General features: G+C 52.8%; 1 protein-coding gene across 5 annotated transcripts in view; it reads right to left on the bottom strand.

Annotated features, from left to right (window-relative positions):
• Positions 1-2,139: 2,139 nt before the first annotated feature.
• The window catches only part of SSH1 (slingshot protein phosphatase 1), a 57,852-nt gene continuing 38,801 nt past the window's right edge, over positions 2,140-21,190 (bottom strand). For 4 of the 5 annotated variants that reach the window (XM_053927900.2, XM_053927902.2, XM_053927901.2 and 1 more), the window contains 7 exons: positions 20,632-20,725; positions 19,655-19,783; positions 17,251-17,297; positions 15,718-15,864; positions 14,043-14,243; positions 11,586-12,162; positions 2,140-9,030 (listed from right to left, as the gene is read on the bottom strand). In XM_053927900.2, coding sequence (XP_053783875.1) covers positions 7,780-9,030; positions 11,586-12,162; positions 14,043-14,243; positions 15,718-15,864; positions 17,251-17,297; positions 19,655-19,783; positions 20,632-20,725 — 2,446 coding nt within the window. In that variant the 3' untranslated portion in view covers positions 2,140-7,779. Of the gene's footprint in view, positions 9,031-9,649; positions 9,756-11,585; positions 12,163-14,042; positions 14,244-15,717; positions 15,865-17,250; positions 17,298-19,654; positions 19,784-20,631; positions 20,726-21,190 lie in introns of all 5 variants that reach the window. The other variant, XM_053927904.1, reaches the window with a different exon arrangement.

Raw genomic sequence — 21,190 nt, 5'->3', positions numbered from 1 at the left:
ATTGCTGTTGGCAGGCGGTGTGCATTTTCCTCCTGTCTTTTATAGAGGGGCCTTCCAACAGGACCCCAGGGATGAGACAGCCGTCTCCACTTTGTCCCCAGAGCCTGGCACATGGCAGGGGCATCATGAATAGGTGGGAAAATCCTGGAATGTATGGATATTATAAATGGGAGTGGCTCGGATGAGCTTTCTGATTCTTCTGGACTCTGAGAAACTCAGGATTCTTAAAGTCACAGCAAATTCCTGGCCTGGACCTGGGGTTCAGTCCAACATGCCCAGAGCCCTTGCTGGGGTCCTGGCGGTGACTTCGACACAGCCTCTGCTCCGGAAGAACTTAGTTCAGGCTGCCACGGCCATTCCCGAACTTCCCAAGCCTTCGCGAATAACACTGGGACTCATTTTCACGGCACATTCCATTCACTCGCTCTCATCAAATATTTGTGAAGTACCTAATGAGTGCACTAAGTACATTAGGCCTGTTTTCTTTGGGGAAAAGACAGTGAGGTAGAAAGTAGATGCATTTGGGGTCAGGGATCCTGGGTCTCTGACGCTTCCTGGCTGTGTGGCCCTGTCCCATGTTACCTAACCTCTCCGGGAGCTTCCACCTTTTTGTAAAACAAGGTCATATCTTGCTGTGAGGATCAACTCGGCAATGGGTATGAAAGATGCTCCACTTCCTTTCTGCCTCCCTCCCCTCCATCCCTCCTGCCGGTACCAACAATAGCATCTACGGTGTGCCAGGCAGAAGGGAGTTTGCATACGTTATCAGCTAATTCTCAAATTATTGGCCCCACGAGCCAGGCAGCATCATCACCGACCCATTTGATACCCTATTTAAAACCCAGAGGGGCTCTGCACCTCCAACCAACTGCTTGCCGAGGAGAGTTTGTCTCTTAATGTCAGATCCTTCCCCCAGCCCCCACACATCCCCTTCTATGGCTGGGGTGGGGGGGGTCTGCTCCTGGAAACACCAGCATTTTATTTCCCAAAACAGTTTACGAAAAAAAGGAATTTCAGGCTGAAGCAGGATCCTTCGCAGTATACTTGAGGGGACATGAGCAGTCGGTTCCCCTTTATAAGGCAAAGTGTGGTGAATATGAAGTGGGGGAGGGAAACACATCTCCTGTCGCCCAGGCAGCAGGCACGTGGGTCAGATTCCCCAGGGGCTGGAGGCTTCATTTCAGACGCAGGTGAGATCAAGATGCAGTTTCAGCTTGCTGCTTTCTACTTCAGGGGGTGGTGGGGGAGACAGCTCTGGGAGAGGCTTCAGGTGGGGGTGGAGCAGGACCTATCCAGCTCCACCACTTCTGAGAAGTAACCTTGGGCCAATGACTGACACGCTGCAGGCCTGTTTCTTCATCTGTAAACTGAGGATAATGTCAACAGGGCCACTCAGAGGACTCAACGTAAAGGAAGTTTGTACGTAAAGCGCTGGGCACACAGAAGGGGCAGAAGCATCTCCGGCTCCCTGGGGCTAGGGTGCATGACCAGTGGGTGGCGTGTTCTGGGCAGGCCTCACTTTGGCACTGTGGCTGCACCTCTCCTTAGGAAAGGGCTTTCCCACCATGGAGTCAATGCCCCCGAAATGCAGTCACCCTCCAAGCTCGGCCTGCTGGAGTCTCTTCCAAGCCTCTTGCCAAGAGGGGCTTCCCCAGGCACCGACAGGAGCAAGCGCACACCCCCTGCAAGACCACCCCCACTGGAGGTGTGATCTGGGATCCCTCACAACCACTGGATTGTTCCTCAGAGAAGGAAATCACGGTAAACATAGCCCGTTCTAGGACATTCTCCCGGGGACCTGGGTAAAGGAGCATCGGGCGAGCTCTGGGAACACCCATATTCCGTCAGGGTGATGTGGGTGTTGTCTCTGGAAAGCGTGTGTGGAATGTGACCGCAGCTAGTGAAGTGGAAGCCTGCAGGATTGCATCACATTCCCATTCCAATCAATGGCTTCTAAACTGGGCCATCAGAATTCCCAGGGAACCCATCGGAAACAGGCGCGTTCTGATTCGCCCTTGGAGCCCGGAGAGTTTACTATGTGTGTCCAGCCTCGCCAAGGAACAGGGTCCTGAACCGTGACCCTCTGAGGTTATTTAGAAAACATCTTACAGACAAGACTGCGTTACAGCCTGACAGCACGACCCATTAGTCAGTCCGCTGGCCGACTGCTTTGACTTCGTACTTGGGAAGCATCTCCTAACCGTAACGTGACTTCCCAGGTAGGTTTATCTAGGACTCAGTGTGCTAACTGCCAAGTGAGAGTACTCTGTCTGGCCTGCTCCACAGCTTTTGTTCTTGTTGTAAAGTAATGAACTTGCATTCCAGTTTATTCCTCCGAGTCCAGGGAAGAGACAAGCCCCGGTGAGGAATTTTCTGGATCTGCAGTACTGGCAGTGGACAGCCCGCCCCCAGCAGCTGAGGTGGGGCTGAGTCACAGGCTGCGCCCACTGGAACCTGAGTAGACAGGATGTCTCTCGCAGCCAAAGGCAGTTAAGCGTGAACGTGAGTCCCCATGCTCTTTCCCCAACCGCACAGCTAAAAGCAAAGAACTCCAAGAAGGCAGGGTTCCAAATGCAAGCAGCTCGGCTGTGCTAGTTGCCAAGGGAGGACAGCCACCAAAAGGTCCTGACCGGCAGTGGACTGGGAGCTGAGCCTGAAGTAACCTTGGCCCTGTTCGGTGCAGGGCCCTCCTTAGGGGTCCCACCCTGGCCCTTAGCCGCGATCACCTCCACAGTCCCCTCTCCCAGCAAGTGCAGTGTCTGTCAGTTAGGTGGCGCTCTCCAGCACACCACCAGCTTTACATTTTCTGCTTGTGTAGGGAGAGATCGCCCAAAGTCCAAGCCCCACTATGCTGGGGACAGTGTCTTTTGTATACAAATGACTCCCCACAGGTGAGCTTGTTCTTCCTCACTGGCAAAATCAGGGAAAAAGCCAATTCCTGGAGGAGCTCTTTCTCCCCTCTGGGACTAAATTGTCCAGGATTTTAACATGGGGCCCAGCACACAGTAGGTGCCCAGTAAAGACCGGGCATCGTGGTGATGAAGATGCAGCCGACCACCTTGGGGTTGAAGAGGCAGTTTCCTTTTGCACAAGGTCATAGGTCATCATGCATTTGTAAAGAAAAAGTTTATTTTCATCACAAGAAGCACACAGACTATATATACAGTGCACACCAACAGAAGTAAAAAAAAAGTGCATTATGCATCTCCTACTGCAAATTCACAGTACAAAAGACACTGCCTTTTAAATATATACTATAAAAAACAAGGAAAAATAATACAATAAAAAAATTGATATCATTACGCAACACACCAGAACCCACTGGCAGTTTCTGAAAACCAAAGGGCCACCCATCGGGCCGGGGAGGGTTCTGTACCTGCATTTTGTTGCAAAGAGCTCAGGACACCAACAGAGAAGAAAATAGGGTGGCCCAGGTGGTTAAAAAAACAATCTCTACTGAAGAAGAGCACATTTGTGTGATGGGGTGGAGGGCGGGGCTGCCGTCCAGGGGGCTGGGGCTGCACCCCACCCCCCTCACTGGCGGGCACACCAAGTTCTAGTCTCTCCTCACTATTCCCCCTCGCAGCGTGAGCCAGTGCCTGCCTCGCCGCCTGCAGAACCCCCAGAGCCGCTTCCAGCAAAGCTCCTTGCACAGCAGGTGAACGCGAGTACGGGACAGGGCGAGCCCCGCCCCAACCGCCACGGACAAGGCAAAGTATCCAATCACAGGAGGTGAGAGCTTAACAGTTTCCCATAAATACACAGTATTTGTAAACTATTATTAAGGCACTCCATTGTAAAACAATAATTACAGTGTCGGAAAGGAGGGAGGAGGCGGCCACTTTCTCGTGCAGCACCGCTGACGGAGGGGACAGCAGAGGACTGGTGGTCGGGTTATAACGTCTCCTGTTTAAGGGGCTGACTGAAGCCAGGGCCGCAGCCCCTGCTCCCAGACCAAAACAAGGCAGTCGGGTCCGGATCTCCCCAGGTGACCCGCTTCCCAGCAAGGTGCCCAGCAAGGTGACAGAGCGTGTGTGAATGAGAGGTGACGCCCATGATGGTATGACTCAAGTACACACATACTCAAAAATGGATATGCAGAGTGAACTCAAACAGGTGTTCAATTTCACAGCAGAAAATAACAAGACCCAGGAGCTGAGCGGGGGGGTGAGTCGACTACCTTCCTTTGGCATGCAGCTTGGGCAAGAACCTGCAGGGCGGGGCCAGAGCAGGCGACCCTGCACTGTGCTGTCCGGATGGCAGTTTTGCCAGCCCACCTGGCTCTCTGGCCACCCTCACGGTGCTGTGTGTGTCTGGGCAGCCCTGCTGGGTGGCAAGCCAGAGCAGCGTTGGGTAAATGTATTCTGGCACCAAGCATTTCCGGCCACAGCAAGCCAAGTCCCCCTTGGGACAGCTTGAGGGAGGTCGCTTACGTGATCTTGACTACATGATGCAGCTTTGTTCCCCATGGGGAGGAATGGCCCCAGGAAGCACGGGGATTCATCAGCCTTCTAGGATGGGGCCTGTGTGGAGAGACACGAGGGCCCAAGTACAGGGTGGCCCCAAAGGTGTTAATTCTATCGCAAACTTGGCTCCGACCTGTGGCACCCTCTGGGCTTACCCATCCAGGAGGGAAAAGGCTTTGGAATGGGCTGCAATGCTTTTCAGCTGCAGAGAGCGTTGGAGCACCTGGTGAGTGATCTGCACACCAGGTGGACAGGGTGCCACTACCTGACAGAGAACTGTCACCAGCCCAGAGGTCGGTCTGCATCCCCACACTGACAGACAAGCTCAGGCAACAACAGACACTGATCCACGACAAAGACGCGGGGACACCAGCTTTGTCAGAGCAGGATCAGAGGCGGAGAGGTCTCTCCTCGCTCCACAACCCGTTTCCCACTCACACGGGACAGAACTTGCCCAGATGACCTCTCTGTGGCAGAGCCACACGAGGGTCTGGCTCAGTCTCACTTCGGCACGGCACAGGAATAAAAGTGAGGGCAAGGTGAGGTGGAAGACGAGATGCAGCTGCATACACGGTATCAAGCTGATTTAGGACATTTTTGCTCTCTCCTAATTTGACAAAGGCATTCCACGAGCACGAGGGTCACCAATATCAACGACTTTTGGGGCATACACCCCTGCCTCTCGCTTGTGCCGCTCATCGTAGGAATTTTCCCCATCGACTGAGATTACAAACAGAAGGTTGGTCAGGATGTGGCGCATCTCATGGAGCAAACCTCCTCCGCAGAGAGCAGCGTGAGCCTCTCTGCCAAGGCGCCCTGGCGGGATGCTCTTGTCAGTATGCCTCAAAGAGCAATCTGCCCCATGCTAACACACAGCCGATCTGGGCCGGGAGAAAACGCTCCTTCCTCTTCTCGGTCTATCCACCAAGCCAAGAGGCTTCATTTTGCTCTGATGATGGGGCCCTGGTCTGTTTCGATGTTAATATACCGACTGTGCTTCTGAAAATGCATAGATTTTGACAAAAACCAAAAACCCACTCAGATTTGTCATCCTCCTCCTGCCCTTTAACTGGGTAAGAAAAATTACGGCTTTCAAAATTAAAGTTTTCAAAAATATATCACTCTCATGCACAGGCATGGTTTAAAACAGCAGAAACATGAGCCTGTCATCACCAAATCTAAAGGATTGTTTTGACACAAAAATTGATCCACCACATGAAATTTAATTTGGCAAAACATATTGAACTTGATTTTTTTTTTTTTTTTGCGAATATGCTTTTGTTGGCTGAGAGAGAGGAAGAAAAACCTAACAGAGTTTTCAGGAAAAGTGAGTAATCACCTTTTAATGTGATTTCAATGAACAGTGGTGGGAAAACAAATTCTTATAAAGTAAATAACATATATGTCTAAAAATTAAAAGGATAAGGTCACGGAGAGAAAGCTCCTGGAAAGAGGGTTTTCTCCCAAAACTCTTGCACTAGGTGAGGCATGTCCCTGAAGACCCTGCCTGGGACCATCCACAGTGGCGGCTGTCGGGGGGCCCTTTCGGGCTAGTGTAAGACGGCGGCACACACCCACTTTGAGCATGTGGCTGGTCCCTGAAGGCTTTCTAGTTTCACTGACTTAATCTGGCTGACCCGGCTGAGGGCGAGCTGCCCCTGTGGATACGCTTCAGCCAGGAGTGCTTCCCCACAGACACCCTGTAGGACACAGCGGGGGTGGGCTGGCAAGGTCAGGGTCGGGAGGTGGATTTGGCCTGAGGTGTCTAGAGGCAGGGAGGCCTTCACATCTGCCCAGGTTCTTCCCAGAGGGCCCTTGGGCAGCCCTGTGCTGTCAAAGACGACCAGGGGTCAGCGAACTTTTTCTACACAAGGTCTGAGGATAAACATTTTAGGCTCTGCAGGCTCTGAGGTCTTCGTTGCCTATTAGTTTACTTTTCTCATAACCCCCGAAAACATGTAAAAACCATTCTTAGCTCATGAGACCACATACCAGTTTGCTGACCCCTGAATTAAACCTTTCTAATCAAGCCCCATCTCTCTTCTCAAAATATTTCAACACCCCGCCTTGCTGACCGACACCTGACGACCGTCCACTCGAGCCCAGAGCCCACGGCAGCGTGACACGCTGAGCCCACCTGATTCTAACGGGGCTACTCACAGAGCCCAGGCTGGGCCCGCAGGTCCCCCTGGGCCCCACCTCTGCACCCACTAGGTGCAGCCAGAGGGAAACGGGCGCAGTGCTCCCCGCACAGACAGGGGCAACTGTAAACATCGGCGGAGCTTTTCCACGGCTGCATTGCTTTCAGAGCTTCTGCTCAGTTGCTCATAGAGAGGAACTGACAATTTCTCACTGCTCGACTTTCCCTCTCCTCCCCAAACAAGAGCAGGTGTGACCAAATGACCTTGAGTGCCGGGGCTTCTGGCAGGAGGATCTGCATCTCGGGACTCCTGCCCCCACCGGGAACTTTGGAAACTCTTCACAACTACTGGGCTCAACAGCAGAGGAGACTCAGCGGCGCTCTGCGGGTCCTTCTCCCCAGGCGGGGGGCCATTTAAAATCCACCGCGAGCAACAGCGGAGGACGTCACACACATTTCCCCCCACCAGACCCCAGTGCGGGCCAGACACACACCACTCAGCCGGAAGGACCCCCGGACGGACAAGGCCGCCGCACAGATGATCTCCACGCAGCACAGAGCCGGTCCAAGAACAGTGTCTGACGCCTCCGCATGTCTTTACTGAGCAGTGGCTGGTGCGGTCGAGTCAGAAATCCTAACGCTTTTGGGGGTCCCAAATGAAAAAATAAAACCCCTCCCGTCTGGAAAACCTGTTTCTGACACAGCATTATTCTCTGGAATGAGCCTTGCTCATCACTATATTTAAAAAATAAAAAGCTCAGCAAGAACAGAGGTAGGACTTATATCGCCATCCAAGACTTTCCCCACGAGGGCCTGAATGAGCGCGGCACGTGCGCCACAGCGACGAGGCCGTCACTGCGACTGTTCTTAAGCGTGTTGCAAGTGGAGTGCTTTTGACGTGTGTGCGTATCTGTGTTCTTCAGACACGATTCTTCTGGAAAACACAGGACTCGGGCTCGGAGCCTGCTGGCCAACAGCTTCTGGTTCTCCCAGCCACACAACGGACACTCCACACTCCCCTTCTTCTTGGGCTGCATGCTTCTTTCTTCTCCTCCCCTCTGGCAAGGTGGGGTTGGGGAGTTAGAACGCCATCGTTTAAGAGAAATCAAGACGTGAGGGGCCGACCAAAACCCACAGTGACACTAAGGGGTCCTGTGATGAGCTAAAGGCTGGTCAGCTTTTGCTCAGCCTCGAGGGGCTTTTCAAGTTTTCCGGGGCAGATTTCCCTGATGGTTTAGAGGTGGTGGCTGGGTGCCCGGGGGTTGCCTGGGGCTCATGCAGGAAGGAAGCCTCGCTCAACTTGGCATCCTGGGAGTCAACAACGGTGGACACGTCGGCCTCACTGGCTAGGTCTTCTGTCGAGAAGTTGAGACTTCCAAGCTTGGCAAGAGAGTGTGAGCGCTTGAGTGGGGACGAGACGGTGAGGCCCGCCAGCCGGAGGCGAGTCTCGATCTCCTGGGTCCGCTGCTTCACCAGCCCTGGCTTCCCGCGGACGCTGTGGATGCTGTCACTGCTCGAGCTGCGGGTCAGGTTGGAGCTCATGGAGGACGAGGTGGGGGTGTAGCAGATGGTCTTCAGGAAGTCTTTCGAGAAGTGGCTGGTGTGATCCAGGCGGCAGAGGAAGGGACTGGGGCTCTTCAGCGAGGCTCCCTCCAGGAGAATGGGGGCGGCCTCTGACTTCTCGTCGCTCCCGTCTTGGCCAGGCAGAGCCAGGGCTCCTGAAGGTGGGACAGGAACCAGGTCCTGGTTCTCCTCGGGGATGCTGGCCTCGAGCCTGCTGGCGCCATCCCTGAAGGGGGACGCTGGCTCTGTGGGCGTGTCCTTTAACCTCTCCAGTTCTTTGGTGTGCTTGCGGACCAGGCCTGCCTTCTGCAGCTGCATAATGGACTCCTGGTGCTGCATCAGGTAGCTGTGTGTTGTTGGCCTCTCGGCCTCTTTACTGAACCGCAGTCGCAGGTCCTTGGCTGGCTTCACATCTTTCTTGGGTGCCAATTCTTCCTTCGCCACCTCCATGCCGGGAGGGTGCTTATCACAGTGAGAATTCTTCAGAAGGAGGGACTTTGGCAGGACTTTTTGGGTCTCTCTGGAAGGTTCCAAAAGGCTAGCTGTTAGTTCTGGGGCAGCCCCGGCCCCAGAGCCACCAGTGTCCGGCCGCCTCGGGCTTACTGGTGGTAGGAATGGGGGAGTTTCGGTTGGGCCAGAGGCTAGCTTCTCCAGGACGCGGGACCTGACGGATGTGTGGGCCACGGGGGACGATGTGAGGTGGGGCAGGAAGGTTGGCTGCGTGCAGATGGCCGGGGCGCCAGAGTTCCCACGTCGCTCCCTGAAGCCCTCGGGAGCTCCGCTGGCCGCAGGGTACATGCAGTCGGCACAGGATTTGTAGGAGGGCTTCACTTTGCTGAGGATCCCAAATACAGCATCATGCTGGAAGGGGACAAGAATGTTGTGAGAGGGTAGTAAGAGCCAAAGACCACAAAACACGAGGAGGGCAAGGGGTGTGCTGGGCGGGCACTGGGGAGGCGAGTGCTCTCGCGTCAGCGAGCGCAGAAACAGAGACCTCTCAGAACCCACTCGACCATGTCTGGTGTGCGTTAGAGATGCTGAACCGAACTTTCCAGAAGCTGCGTGCCCACAGTCCTGGGCAAACCTTCGGCCACATGGCAGGCAGGGCCACCAGGGCCTCCCTTCTCACGCCTGCCCCTGCCATGTGCACGAAATGACCCTTTTCTGAACCTTGGTCTCATCTGGAACACAGGGTAACTATGACTTCACAGCACCGTGAGAATTAATGGGATGTTTCTAGCACAGCAGGTGCCTCTGCCTTTCTTTCCGTTTTGCGTTTGGGGAACCTGCAGCCTGGCAACGAAAGGTTTCCCTTCCAGCATGAACACAGCACGGCTCCAAAGAATGATCACCGATCTGTGCTCTGAACAGGGAGGTGGCAAAGGGTAAAAAGTGGGTTTGGAAAGCCTCTAACTCAGACCCAAACACAGGTGTGCCCACAGCCCCGATGAGGGAGCCAGGCTGAAGAGCTTTTACATACCAACGGAAAACACTGGCACTGCTTCCTGAAGAAGGCCACCCGCCTCTCCATCCCCGTTCACCTGCCTTCCGTGTCCATCGACAGGCACCAGGGACGCTCTTCTGGGCTGAGATGGAGTTGAGAGAAGCAAACGGGGAAATGGGGAGGACCGACCCTCTCCCGTGGCAAGCTGCTGAGCTGGGACAATCCTAAGCTGGTCTAAAACGGAGCCTCCCTGGCAAAGGACTCCGCCCCCAAACGCCTCCCAAGCCACGCACTTCTGTTCTCGCCCGTCTTCTGAGCTGCCGTCACCTCATGTTGCTGCTTCCACTCTCACCCCAACACCTGCCGGCGGACCACAGCCAGGGGGCCTCTTCCCCTCCCTGCCTCAAGTCCTCCTGGAGCTTTCCAGTGCCCCTGGAACAATGCACAGAGCTCTGCCATGGCGCCTGGAGACCCTGTGTGACCTGGCCAGCAGTCCCAACACGCCTCAGACCATGCCAAGCTCTCTGCCCTCAGGGAGCACCTTGGCACCTGCCGCTCCCTGGGCCAAGAGATTGTCCTCCAGCCCTTTGCACAGCTGGCTCCCTCGCATCCCCTCCCACACCGAGAACCACCTGCAGTGTTCCATGGCACACCCTTACATGCCTGCCATTCATCACACGACTACGGGCACCAGGCCGTCTTACACACAGCTGTGCCCCCACCAATCTGGTGCCACAGCTAACACACGTGAGTTGAACAAGTGAATGAATGCTCGTCTTAGGTCCTACTCCCTAGATAAGATCTCCTATTCAATCCAATTCTGGCCAGGGAAGGAGGACTGTGTCCTTCATTTGCCCCCTTATCCAAGCTTCTCCGTGTTCATCATCTTATGACTTGCGGCTGTGCCATTTCGGACTAACCAAGAGGCTGTATATCATCCATCGTTCCGGTATTTGCTCTTTGCGGGAAGGACGAGTGATGGGGGAAATGCATGAGTTATTAGCACTTGGCTTAGAAAACCTTTTAGGATTTGGAGGCTGGCAGATCTAACTGCCCGGTTTGGTCTGCGTTATAACACAGTGACGACAGACCCTCTGTGCGTGGGAACGCGCCCGCCAGCTTTCCAAGTGCTCTCTCTCACGTGAGAATCGCAGCGGCCCTGGGAGACGGGCAGTGAAGCCACGGGGAATGAGGCTCTGTGCCCAGGCCACGCGAGCCAGCCCAGGGCGCAGGCGGGACCCCTCCACAGAACCAGCCTCACTCGACAACTGATGAATAAACAGATGAAATGGGGTGTAAAACAGGGCCACTCAGAAGAGGGAAAAGGCTGGATGATTCATGGTTTTCTGCATTCGCCTGCCAGGCTGAGGCTAAAACCTCATTGCAGACAACCCACCGAGTATGACAGCTACATGGGACTAATGGAGTTTAGCATCAGATTCTGAGTTCAAATCCAGATATTTGATGATGTTGGGGAATTACTACCAATTTCTTAAAGATGGCAATGGTATTGTGGGTGTGGCACATGCTGCAGCACTTGGGAATGAAACAGTGTTATCTGGGGTGTTCCAGCCCAGGGTGGGAGAAAGTGGGTGGGGGTGTGATGAACTAAGAATAGCTGCATACTGAGAAATGTCAAGCGGGGTGATAAGGTGTATGTTTTACATTTAACATAAAGAAAAACAAAGAATTGGAAGCCCTGCCCAAAATGGGAATGCGGTGTGTGGGGTGAAGAGGGCCAGAGGGTTGGTGCTGTCCCTGCTAGATCCCCACTCCCTGTATGTCCAAATTCCCAACCAGCCTGCAGGATCATTCCCTGAAATAAGCCCACAGGTCCCTGGGGGTGAGAACTGCCCCAGTGGCAGGAGGAAGGAGCAGAGGTGGCTGGGAGGGGCTGTTCTTCCTGCAGGGTGGAAGTGACCTGCCAGGGACGGTAACCCCACCCCCCACACCACACTGGTGCCTCGCCTACCTCAAAGTCCTCTGGACAGCTCCTCTTGCTGTTGTTGTTATTTAGGTTTTCCCGGTTGAGCAGGTTTTTATCAAGCTGGGGTGGGGACCTCCCCCACCTCCCTACCCCTGGAGTCTCCTCCCTTTCCATCTCCTCCACCTGGGGCAAGGGCCCACTCTGGGCTTTCAGGCTCCCAGACTCTGGCTTCTTCTTCACTTCCTTCTCACAGAGTACAGGGCCTCCCTGGGGAGGTCTGGCTGGCTTGTGCGCCTCCTCTGCTGGCTGAGTGGCTTCCTCTAACAGAGCGTCCTTCTCCAGGTCCTCCAGCTGGACCAAACTGCCCATTTCGTCGTTGGGGGAATGCAGGAGTGGGTCTGAGAGCCGCCGGAAACAGCAGGACAGAGAGGCTCCCCCCACTCCTGGGGACCTGCTGCCTGGGAATGCAGGCTGGGCAGCATCATCTAAGCAGGGCAGCCGGGCTTCTGGGGTGTCATCCAGGGTCTCTGGCGAGAAGTCCCCAGGCCCCACAAGGTCGTCAGCAGGCTGTTGGAGGCAGCTTTCAGTCTGCTGGCGCCAGAGCTTGTTGTGCCTTTGTTTGCTGGGGGAGGAAGGGCAGAGGAAGGTCACCAGAGGCCAGTGCCCAGAGGCTTCTGGGAAGAAGGGTGGGGGGCGAGCCAGTAAGGGACAGCCCAGGCTTGGATGGAAGCTGGGGGCTCACTTAAGTAAAGTCTCTCTCTGTTCATTTGTCCCCAAGAAATGAAAGAATAAGAAAAAGAACACTGGAACCCAACATCATCGTGACCCTCAAAGGAAGCCTTAAACGACATTCCGTCACATGCTGACAGTGTGGCAGGCATGTGAAGGGCATCGGGACCTGAAATGCTACCGTGACCCTAGCGTTCCACCTTGCCTGGTCATGCCACTTAATGTTCGTCTCTCAGTTTCTCCATCTGTCAATATAAAGTTTTCATGCACATATACTTGTACTTGACAGCAACATGAGCACATAACGCACACGAATAAAACTGGGAAGACTCCAGGAAACTGCAAATGTTTGGTCACGGAGATTACAAGCCAGTTTTTAAGATATGTCTTCTAATACTAAAGTGTTGTTTTTATAACACATTTTAAAAACAAAGGTAGAAAAAAAAGAGAAAGGCTTAGAGTGAAATAAGGTAAAGAAGCCTGCTCCCCGAGCCTTAGAGCAATACCAACATCAGGGGGTCGTGACGGGTAGGACAAGAGAGAATTACGTGTAAATTAAGGATTCGCTGTTGTTGTCCAATGAGAGAGTGTCCTGGTCATTCATGACTGTTTGTTCCCCATGCACGTTCTGGGCCAGGCCAAGCAGGCCCTCGATGGGGCTGCGGCGCGAGGTCAGTGCCGGGCAGTGGTGAACCCAGCCTGGAAACCCCTGGCTAGTCTACCAAGGGTATGATGGGAGTGCGCTGACTGAAGGGCTAAGGGGTGCATGCTCCTCCCCCTTGGCCCTGCCTGGGGGTCTGTCCAGCCACTCTGTGGTTGACAGTGAGATGTCTGGAGCTGTCCTTGGGACCCTGGCCAAGGCTGCCAGGGCGTTCCTGCATCCCCAAACATGGTCAAGGGGACAAGACGTAGCCAGGGCCCTCACGGCACCAGTCAAAAATAACCTGGGAGGTCTCCTACCGACTGAACAGGATGGGAAGAGGGAGGAATGAGGAGCCCCGCAGGGATCTTCCTGGGGTGACTGAGGACCCTTCCCCGTTGGGCAGCAGAACCTCAGGGCCGCCCTGCCTTGGAGGCCACAGACCTGGGCACGTGCTCCCTTCTGCCTTCCACTGGCTGTGTGATGTGGGACAAGTCAACCTCCCATGTCGGCTCCGTATTACCGCCTAACGGGGAATCACCTGTACTCTGCAAACCTTTTCAGGTGGGGGTCAGACACGTATAAAAAACTACATCATTATTTACTGTGAGCCTGGTCCAGCAAAGCCTTGTAAAGGAAAACCTGTTCGGTATTCATATACACCTCACACCCACCCTACCAGGTGAGTGTTGGTTTTTAACTCGGAAAGAGAAAAGTGAGGCTGGGGGGAGACTGACCAGCATGCCCTCGGTTGCCCAGCTCATCAGTGTGGGGGTCCGGTCTGCCTCTGCAGTCCCTGGAATTGCCCTGTGGAGAGGCCTGGCACAGCGCTCGGCCCAAAGCAGACGCTCAGGAAACAGGGCGCCCACACGCCTGTGCCGCACACAGAGTCCTGCCTTAGATTAGAAGTTAGGCACCGTTCCCTCCCGCAGCCAAATGGCTGAGTGTGCCAACGAAATCAGAACAGATCCCTCCTGGAAACCACTAACCAAACGCCAAACAATAGTTGTTTTTCTCAAACCGGCCCCCTCCCCCTCCTCCCGAGTCAGGGTTCTGGCCGTAGAAAGCACCACGAGATGCAGACGGCGGCTCTGGAGCTCAGTCCCGCCAATCCTCTGCAGACAGTCACCCACCTCGCGTCCAAGATGCCTTCGTACTCAGACAGCTGTCTCATAAAGCCCGCGTTGGGGCGGGTAATGCTGCGCCTTTGCTTCACGTAGTTGTACGCTTTCTCCAGGGGCCAGCCAAACTCCTTCATCGCGTAGGCTATGACCGTGGAAGCGGATCGACTGACCCCCATTTTGCAATGCACCAGGCACTTGGAATGGTTCCGCCTGGGGGAGGGGGGGAGGTTTAAAAAGCTTAATGTCATTCTCTCGGGCTTTACACGCAAGCAGTTTTAAACCCCGAAGTCATGTCATGCCCAAACCCTCCTAGTCCTGGTGTTTATGCTCACCCACCCTCTAAAGGAAGCAACTTCACTGCGAAATCAATTAGTACAAGACGGGGAATCGAGATAAATCTGTCCTTGCCGAGCCAAGTTTTGCAGGGAGAGCTCCAAGATCGGGCTGCCTTCAGGGACAAAATGGGGATCTTCCCACATCGCCGGGATAGGCTAGGAGGCCAAAACCCCTCTTTGTGGGAAGCAAAAGGGAGATCTGCAAAAGATACTGGGCGGCTAGAGCAGATGGAGACAGGGAATGGGCTATTGTAGAAAAATGGGGTCAGAGAACCGGAAGCCGCAAGGCCCTCGGGAGATAGGAGGGTCAAGGAGGCAGGGCAAGGGCAGCAGCACCACCAACTTGGCCAGGACGGAAAGCAGCCAGGGGAGGGTGGGGCCTTAGGTTGTGAGGAGGCAGCGCTGGCCCAGGCGTGGCTGATTTAACAGATCCAGCAAGGCCAGACACGGTGTTTTTCTAAGTATCGCTCGCTCGAGAATGAAAGGGAACGCCAGGTTGGAAAGCACAGCAACTGGCAAGCTTTATTTGTACAGGAGGTGGGCCCACCTGTCTATTTACGTTAGAAGTAGCCAGCCTGCCAGGTGCGAGCAGACTCATTTCTCCTACTTCAGGCTTAAAAATCATCACCAAATCTCAGTGCCTTTTCTTTTTTTTTCTGGACTGCTGGTCTGAAGTCTTTCCCTAGAGCATGCAAACAAACTATAAGGGCAGGTCATGGAGCTTTGACCTGGAGGGGTGCAAAGTAAAAGACGGGGCCCCAAAGGCTTCTCTCTTTCTCACCCTGCCTGCAGTAAGACAGAGTCGTCTGTAGGAGAATAAAGGAGCATAGAGGCTGGGTGAAACCAGGGACAGGCTCACGGTCTGTCCCATTCTGCTCACCCAGGAAAACCTCAGTAACTCAGGTAGAGCAGGCAGGCCACGGCTCGGGGCATCTGCCCAAGTAGGTTCCCCCAGGGCAGCAGTCCCAGAGGTGTGCTAAGTCCATGCACAGCCTGGCCCTCCCTGCTCTCCCCTCTGGCTCAGAGGGTCCCCACAGGGAGAGCCTCCTAAGAGTGTCCACAGGGTACTGGATTCTTAACTGGAGGCTGTGCTGATGGCGAAACCGGGGTCAAGTGTCACAGCTGACAACAGGTGGGAGAGAACAAGCTCATTCGGGCCCAACCTGGAGGTCAACAACTTTGCCCCGCTGGTGCCAGGGGTCCTGTGGCCCCCAATCAGAGGACCATCCACACCCACGGCTCCCTAAGCCAGGAGATGCCCGTGTCTGGGACTGCGATTCACTGCTGCCCACCCGGCATCTGCCAGCGTCTTCCTCAGACCAGTGTCTCTGGCTCCTCTGCCCACTCACTTCGCTTTGTTGATAAAGTGGTACGCTTCGTTCCAGTGGGCAAGAAGGTCTGTCGTCTCCTCATCATAGACTCGGATGTTGTGATATGCAAATAAGCCAGGGAAAAAATTATCTATTTCTCTAGTGACATTTAAAATGTAGTCAACACTGCAATGAGAAAAAAAAAAAGAGAGAGAGAACAAATCTGGAGAATCAGAATGAAGAACTACAAAACAAAATGTAACAAAAAACTGAACAGAGAAAAAATCAAATATACATTAATAAGGGATTTATGTTTTTGTGGTGGGACTTCTTTTTTTCTTTAACAATTTTTTTTGATATTTTCTAAATACCCCACAATGAAAATGTACTATATTTATAATAAAAAACCAAACTTCTTTATAAAAACTTATTTAAAAAAAACAGTTCAAAGCATTGCTAAGTAACGTTAATTCTGGAAAGTAGATATATATTACTTAAATACATTTTTAACTTTCTCAAAGTTTCAAAATTCATGACTACTACGTGCACACAGAGGCCTTAAGAAAAACAAAGTCTCCACTTTTAAGTAGCTAAAAAGCAGAATATATTTGTCCATTATTTATGTCCTTGGGAACTGCTTTACATCCTTTTTGAAACAAGGAAGGCTATAAATAAATAAATAGTTGAGAGGGTCTGCTAGCCAGGTTTTGTCAGTCTCTAAACTTAACACTTACATCCCTGGAAGACGAGGAGTTTCAAAATACCTCCAATGGATTTCATATGTGAACATCTATAAATGCTCTAGACAAAAATACCTTTAAAATAATTTACTTCTTCCCAGCAAAATAGAAAGCACAGACAGTATCACCCTACATTTTAAGAATACTTTCTGTTGAAAGAACATAACTTAACCAGTAGTTCTAAAGATATATTTTAAGATTTGTTTAGTCTTGATTTTCAAACGCAGTAGTTCAAGGATGCCATCATGTCAGACCCACAGAATGGTGATTTTGTGGCTGTGTAGTTTTTTCAAAAAAATGTCCAGACATCTGTTCTTGAACCTCTAAACATTTTTTATTCCTGCTGCTGGGCATTTCTCAGACTAAGACAGGCACGTATTTCTGCCCAGCACCGAGTATTTAGCTGCAAAAGTCCCACCAGGTCTAAAGGTGTACGTTCAGCTAGAACTAGGAGTGGCCTGGGGTCAGAGCTGCTGAGTGGCCCAGCAGGCAGGTGTGCCCACACCAGGGCTCCCAGCAGCTCGGCAGGCAGTGCGGTGCCGAAGGGGCTGGGGGCCCTGCCCGCATTCAGGCAGTAGATACCAGGCAGTGGACTGTGATTTAGGACCGGTCTCTGGGACAAACACCATCACACAAACTCTAGGAAAATCTAAACCATGAATTATTCAGGAGGTGGCCTTCTAAAGCACATCTGTTTGGCTATGCAAATCACCCTGGCTTCCAGGGTGCAGGCCTTTCCAGGCAGGTAGCTCAAGGGCTCGACCTGGGTGGCAGAGCCCAGGGTGTCTCAGCTGCCTAGGAGGACAAGGGAAGACAAGAGGAGCAGACTCACCCTGAGCCCTGCAGTTCCTCCAGATTGGATGCATTCCATTCAGAGCCCTGGGGGACAGATCACACAAACCCCCCGTGAGTGTCACGTGTCAGCCTCGACCGCTCTGGGGCTCTGGGGATGCTAGCCCGGACGGTGATTTCACGGCCCCTGACCTCAGAGAGCAGAGAGAACCGACAGAGGCCAGTATCCAGGCAGCTTCCCGAGCACTCACAGCGTGGGCAGCACAACAGGGGAAGGGCAAGGTCGGGAAAACCTGCCCCTCTCACCACTTCCTCTCCTGAGACTCCAGCGGGTCCTCTCACCGGAGGCAGCGCCCCCCTCCTGCTCGGGAGAGGGCACTGCCGCCCTCGCAGGGGTCACTCTACCTCTTCTGGGAAGCGTGTTGGCAATACTCTGAAGGTTCCCACCCTCTGACCCGGAAGTTCCACTTACAAACAGCTACCCTGAGGAAAATCCCAGAATCGGCGGAGATTTATGTGGAAGGATAGTTAAGGTCATTTATCATAACAGAAGAGTGGAAACAACCCAAAGGTCCACCAAGGAGAGATTAGTAAAATAAATGAGCATGGATCACGTGACGGAGCATTTCAAGTGACTCCTACCGTCGGAGGACATTTAACGACACAGGGAAACGCCGCATAGTGACAAACAGATAAAGCGGGAGGCGAACATGAACAGTATGGCCCTTTCCTCCTCTTTTTTTAAAAAAGCAACACAGGCGTTTAAAAAACCCAGAAGACAGAAAAGTAAATACACCGAAACGTTAACTAAGACTGCCTCTGGATTTGGGAAATTGGGAATGCCTCTAATTTTCTTCTTGAGACCTGCTCAGATGTCCTAACTTTCTATAACATGTTTTAATACTGAACAAATGGTATTAAAGAAAACAAGCGCTCCACTTCTGATTACGCAAAGAACATGGAGGGAAAAAACCAACAAAGAAAAACCATCCCTTTGCTCTTAGGGAAAGCAAACAACATGTAAGTCACAAAGAGCAAAAAGCCCTGCGTAGTCCCCCCATAAACTTCCTTTCTGCAGAAAGCAGACCCCTCAGCAGGCAGGGGCTTCAGGGACCCTGCTGGGGCTGGCTACATGTGGGTGCTAGCTGGGGTTTCATGCTGGAGGGAGAGGCTCAAGCAGAGAAATTCCTTTGGTATCTCTCATGGAAAAAGTGACATAAAACACCAACCACACTGAAAAATAACTAGCGCTTCGCTAGGGCTGTGTCTTCTTGCCGTGATCACCACCTAGTGGAGAGACGCACTGGAGGTGCCTCGCGTTTGTCTCCACCAGGGAGAACCATCAACTTCCCAGAAAGAGTAGAGCCCCGGGCTGCCACATAGCTTTCAAGATACAGGCTTCAAACCCACATACTTACGTACATTTTAACACATTCACTGAATGTGTATAGACTGATATCTATGCATAATTAAATATATATTTAAATAACAAATATATATGACAGATGCATTTGGAGGACTATTAACTACTACCCACAGGCAGAGAACAAAATTGCTATGCTTTCCAAAGCAAAAAAATACACTTCCTTAACTTCCCCAGGAAGTGACTTCTGCGCTACTGATGGCTACCATTTATTCGTGCACTGAATGCCTTCAATCTGCATTTGACTGAATGCTCATAATCATTCCATGAGGTCCTGGTTGAAGAAAAAGAGGCAGAGACCCATGGTCCTGGCTGCGTCCAGTCACACTGCTGGTTCGGATGGGGGCTGGGAGCTTGGTCGGGTGGGGCCGATTTTCGCTACTATGCTGTGCTGCCTCTAATTTTAGCAACGTGCCTTCCTCACAGTCTCTCTGACTTTGAAATCTTGCCAGTTGCCTTCTATGGAGATTTACAGCTCTAAGAAAATCTGAGCAAGAAGTGGAGGTTGCCTCACCAAGGCCTGTTCCTTCCGTAGCTCTGGGGGCCGTGCACGGAGCGGCCGCCTGGACAAGCAGAGGGGAAGCTGCCTTGCAGGTGTCTAGTTTGCCTTCCCTACCGTTTCTCATGCCTCGGGATTCCTAGGCTTAACTCTGGGGTTTGGCGAGCACGCTCCCTTTAGTAACTGGGGGTTTTTAGCCCACAAACCACACAGAGGTATCTGGAGGAGGTTTGCGTGTTAGTGATGGAAGAAGGCGAAGGGGGGCAAGGGGCTGAACATGGCTGCCAACTGACTATGCCAAAGAGCTTTCACACAACTCCCCACAGCCCGGCTGGGAGCCGCATCACAAGCATCTGGCTCCAGAGCAAACCGCGAGGCGGCAGGCCCGAGGAGGGGAGTTCCCGTGCAAGTCAGGATCGAGGCTCCCGTAACTCAAGTTCTCCCCTCTCCCACTTGCCCTTAGCAATCAAGGTCAAATTTCCGTTCCCCAAACCAAACCCTGACGTGTGCTGTGCCTCTTACGAGATAAAGATGATCAAAGATGAGGGAGGGCTTGTCCATCTGTCCCAAGATTAGGAGCATCTCATTGTCTATGAATTCCTTGAATTCTTTCAAGTTACAGTTCATCTGTTTCTCCAATTCATTACGGATCTGTGGAGTGGAAAACATCAGGAAAAGTGATTTGTCAAAGAAAACAGTCGTCGCCCTCCAAGAAGTGAAGTCACAATGCAAACCATGGCTATTTAAAAAAAAACGTTTTTGCGTTTAGACACACGCAGCACACGGGCATGGGCAGGGCAGGGGCGTGGGCTACTCAGCCTCGAAGTCAACCTGATGCGGGGGCAGCTTCCTATTTCAAATAAGAATCTGATTCCCATGGGGCCTCTTCTGCGTTTAAAGCATTTGCACCTTTACAATTAAGTAGCAAACAATTACAGTGAAACCCAAAATCAGTCTCTTCTTGCTTTGGAAGGCATCACAACATGATGTAGTACAGGTATTACTAAATTAAAAAAAATTGTAACTTTTAAAAATGGCCATTTCAACCTCTTAGATCTACCTGGTTTAAGCTGTTATTAAAAGGCATTGCATTCCTTGAACAAAAAGCAACTGAAAAAGGAAAAAAAAGATCCAGAGAAACATCCAAAGGCAGAAGGAGAGCAGTCCAGGGTTAGCAACTTACTGGTGAGGCCATGTGGGGCAGAGGAGAGGGTGCGGATAGGTCAATGCTTCTCGGTGCAATCTACACAGAGGTCTTGTGGCACGCTCACTAGAGGCCTTGCAGGTTCAGAGAGCCCAGGAAATCTGCCCAAGCCCCATAGGGCTAGGCAGGGCTAAGGTCAGACTAGAGTCTGACCCTAAGGCCTGTACTCTTTTTGCTAAGTCCTGCAGGAAAAAGCCACCGAGAGCTAGTGCACCGATTGGTCAAGAAGACCAGGGCTGCGCAACCAGACGGAAGAATGGCCTCTGGCCTACAGAGAAGGAAAGAGCTCTCTTACTTCTTTGGAGGTCACGTTTTCCAGGTCTTGGCTCATCATGATGCTCCGGAGTTTGGCTTTGATGAGGCGCTCAGTCCGTTCCCTTTCAGTCGGCCTGGGGAGAGATTAACAGAGTGCAGAGCTACAGGAAGACTGAGGCCCGAGTTTACAGGAACACCCAACGCTCCTGGGCTTGGTTCCCAGAGACAACTTCTTGGTGTGTGTCCCCTCAGCAGGTGGCAGAGAGGGACAGAGAAGTCCTGCTCTGTGTCCAGAGCTCCCGCAGGAGTCCGGAGCGGAGCAGATTGAGGGGGCACAGAGGGGCTGGCAGGCGCCCCCCTTGCTCAGGTCCTGCAGAGTACTAGGCTCTCAGGGCAGGATGCTAGGACCACCGGTGTACCATCCGCACGCCACAGGGCCCTTCAGTCTCTGCCGAGGACGCGGCTGAGTGCTGAGCCAGCCCGCAGGCCCGGCTGTGTCCAGCTCCCAGGACCTCCTTCTCACACGGCACCAAAATCTAAGTATTTCCCCGTAACTTCCAAGCATTGACCCTGGTTCTCCATTTAGGGCCCACACGAAC

This window comes from Desmodus rotundus, chromosome 7, assembly GCF_022682495.2.
Source record: "Desmodus rotundus isolate HL8 chromosome 7, HLdesRot8A.1, whole genome shotgun sequence".
NCBI lineage: Eukaryota > Metazoa > Chordata > Mammalia > Chiroptera > Phyllostomidae > Desmodus > Desmodus rotundus.
Note: the sequence above shows the minus strand (reverse complement) of the source record. Positions and strands in the feature narration are given on the sequence as shown.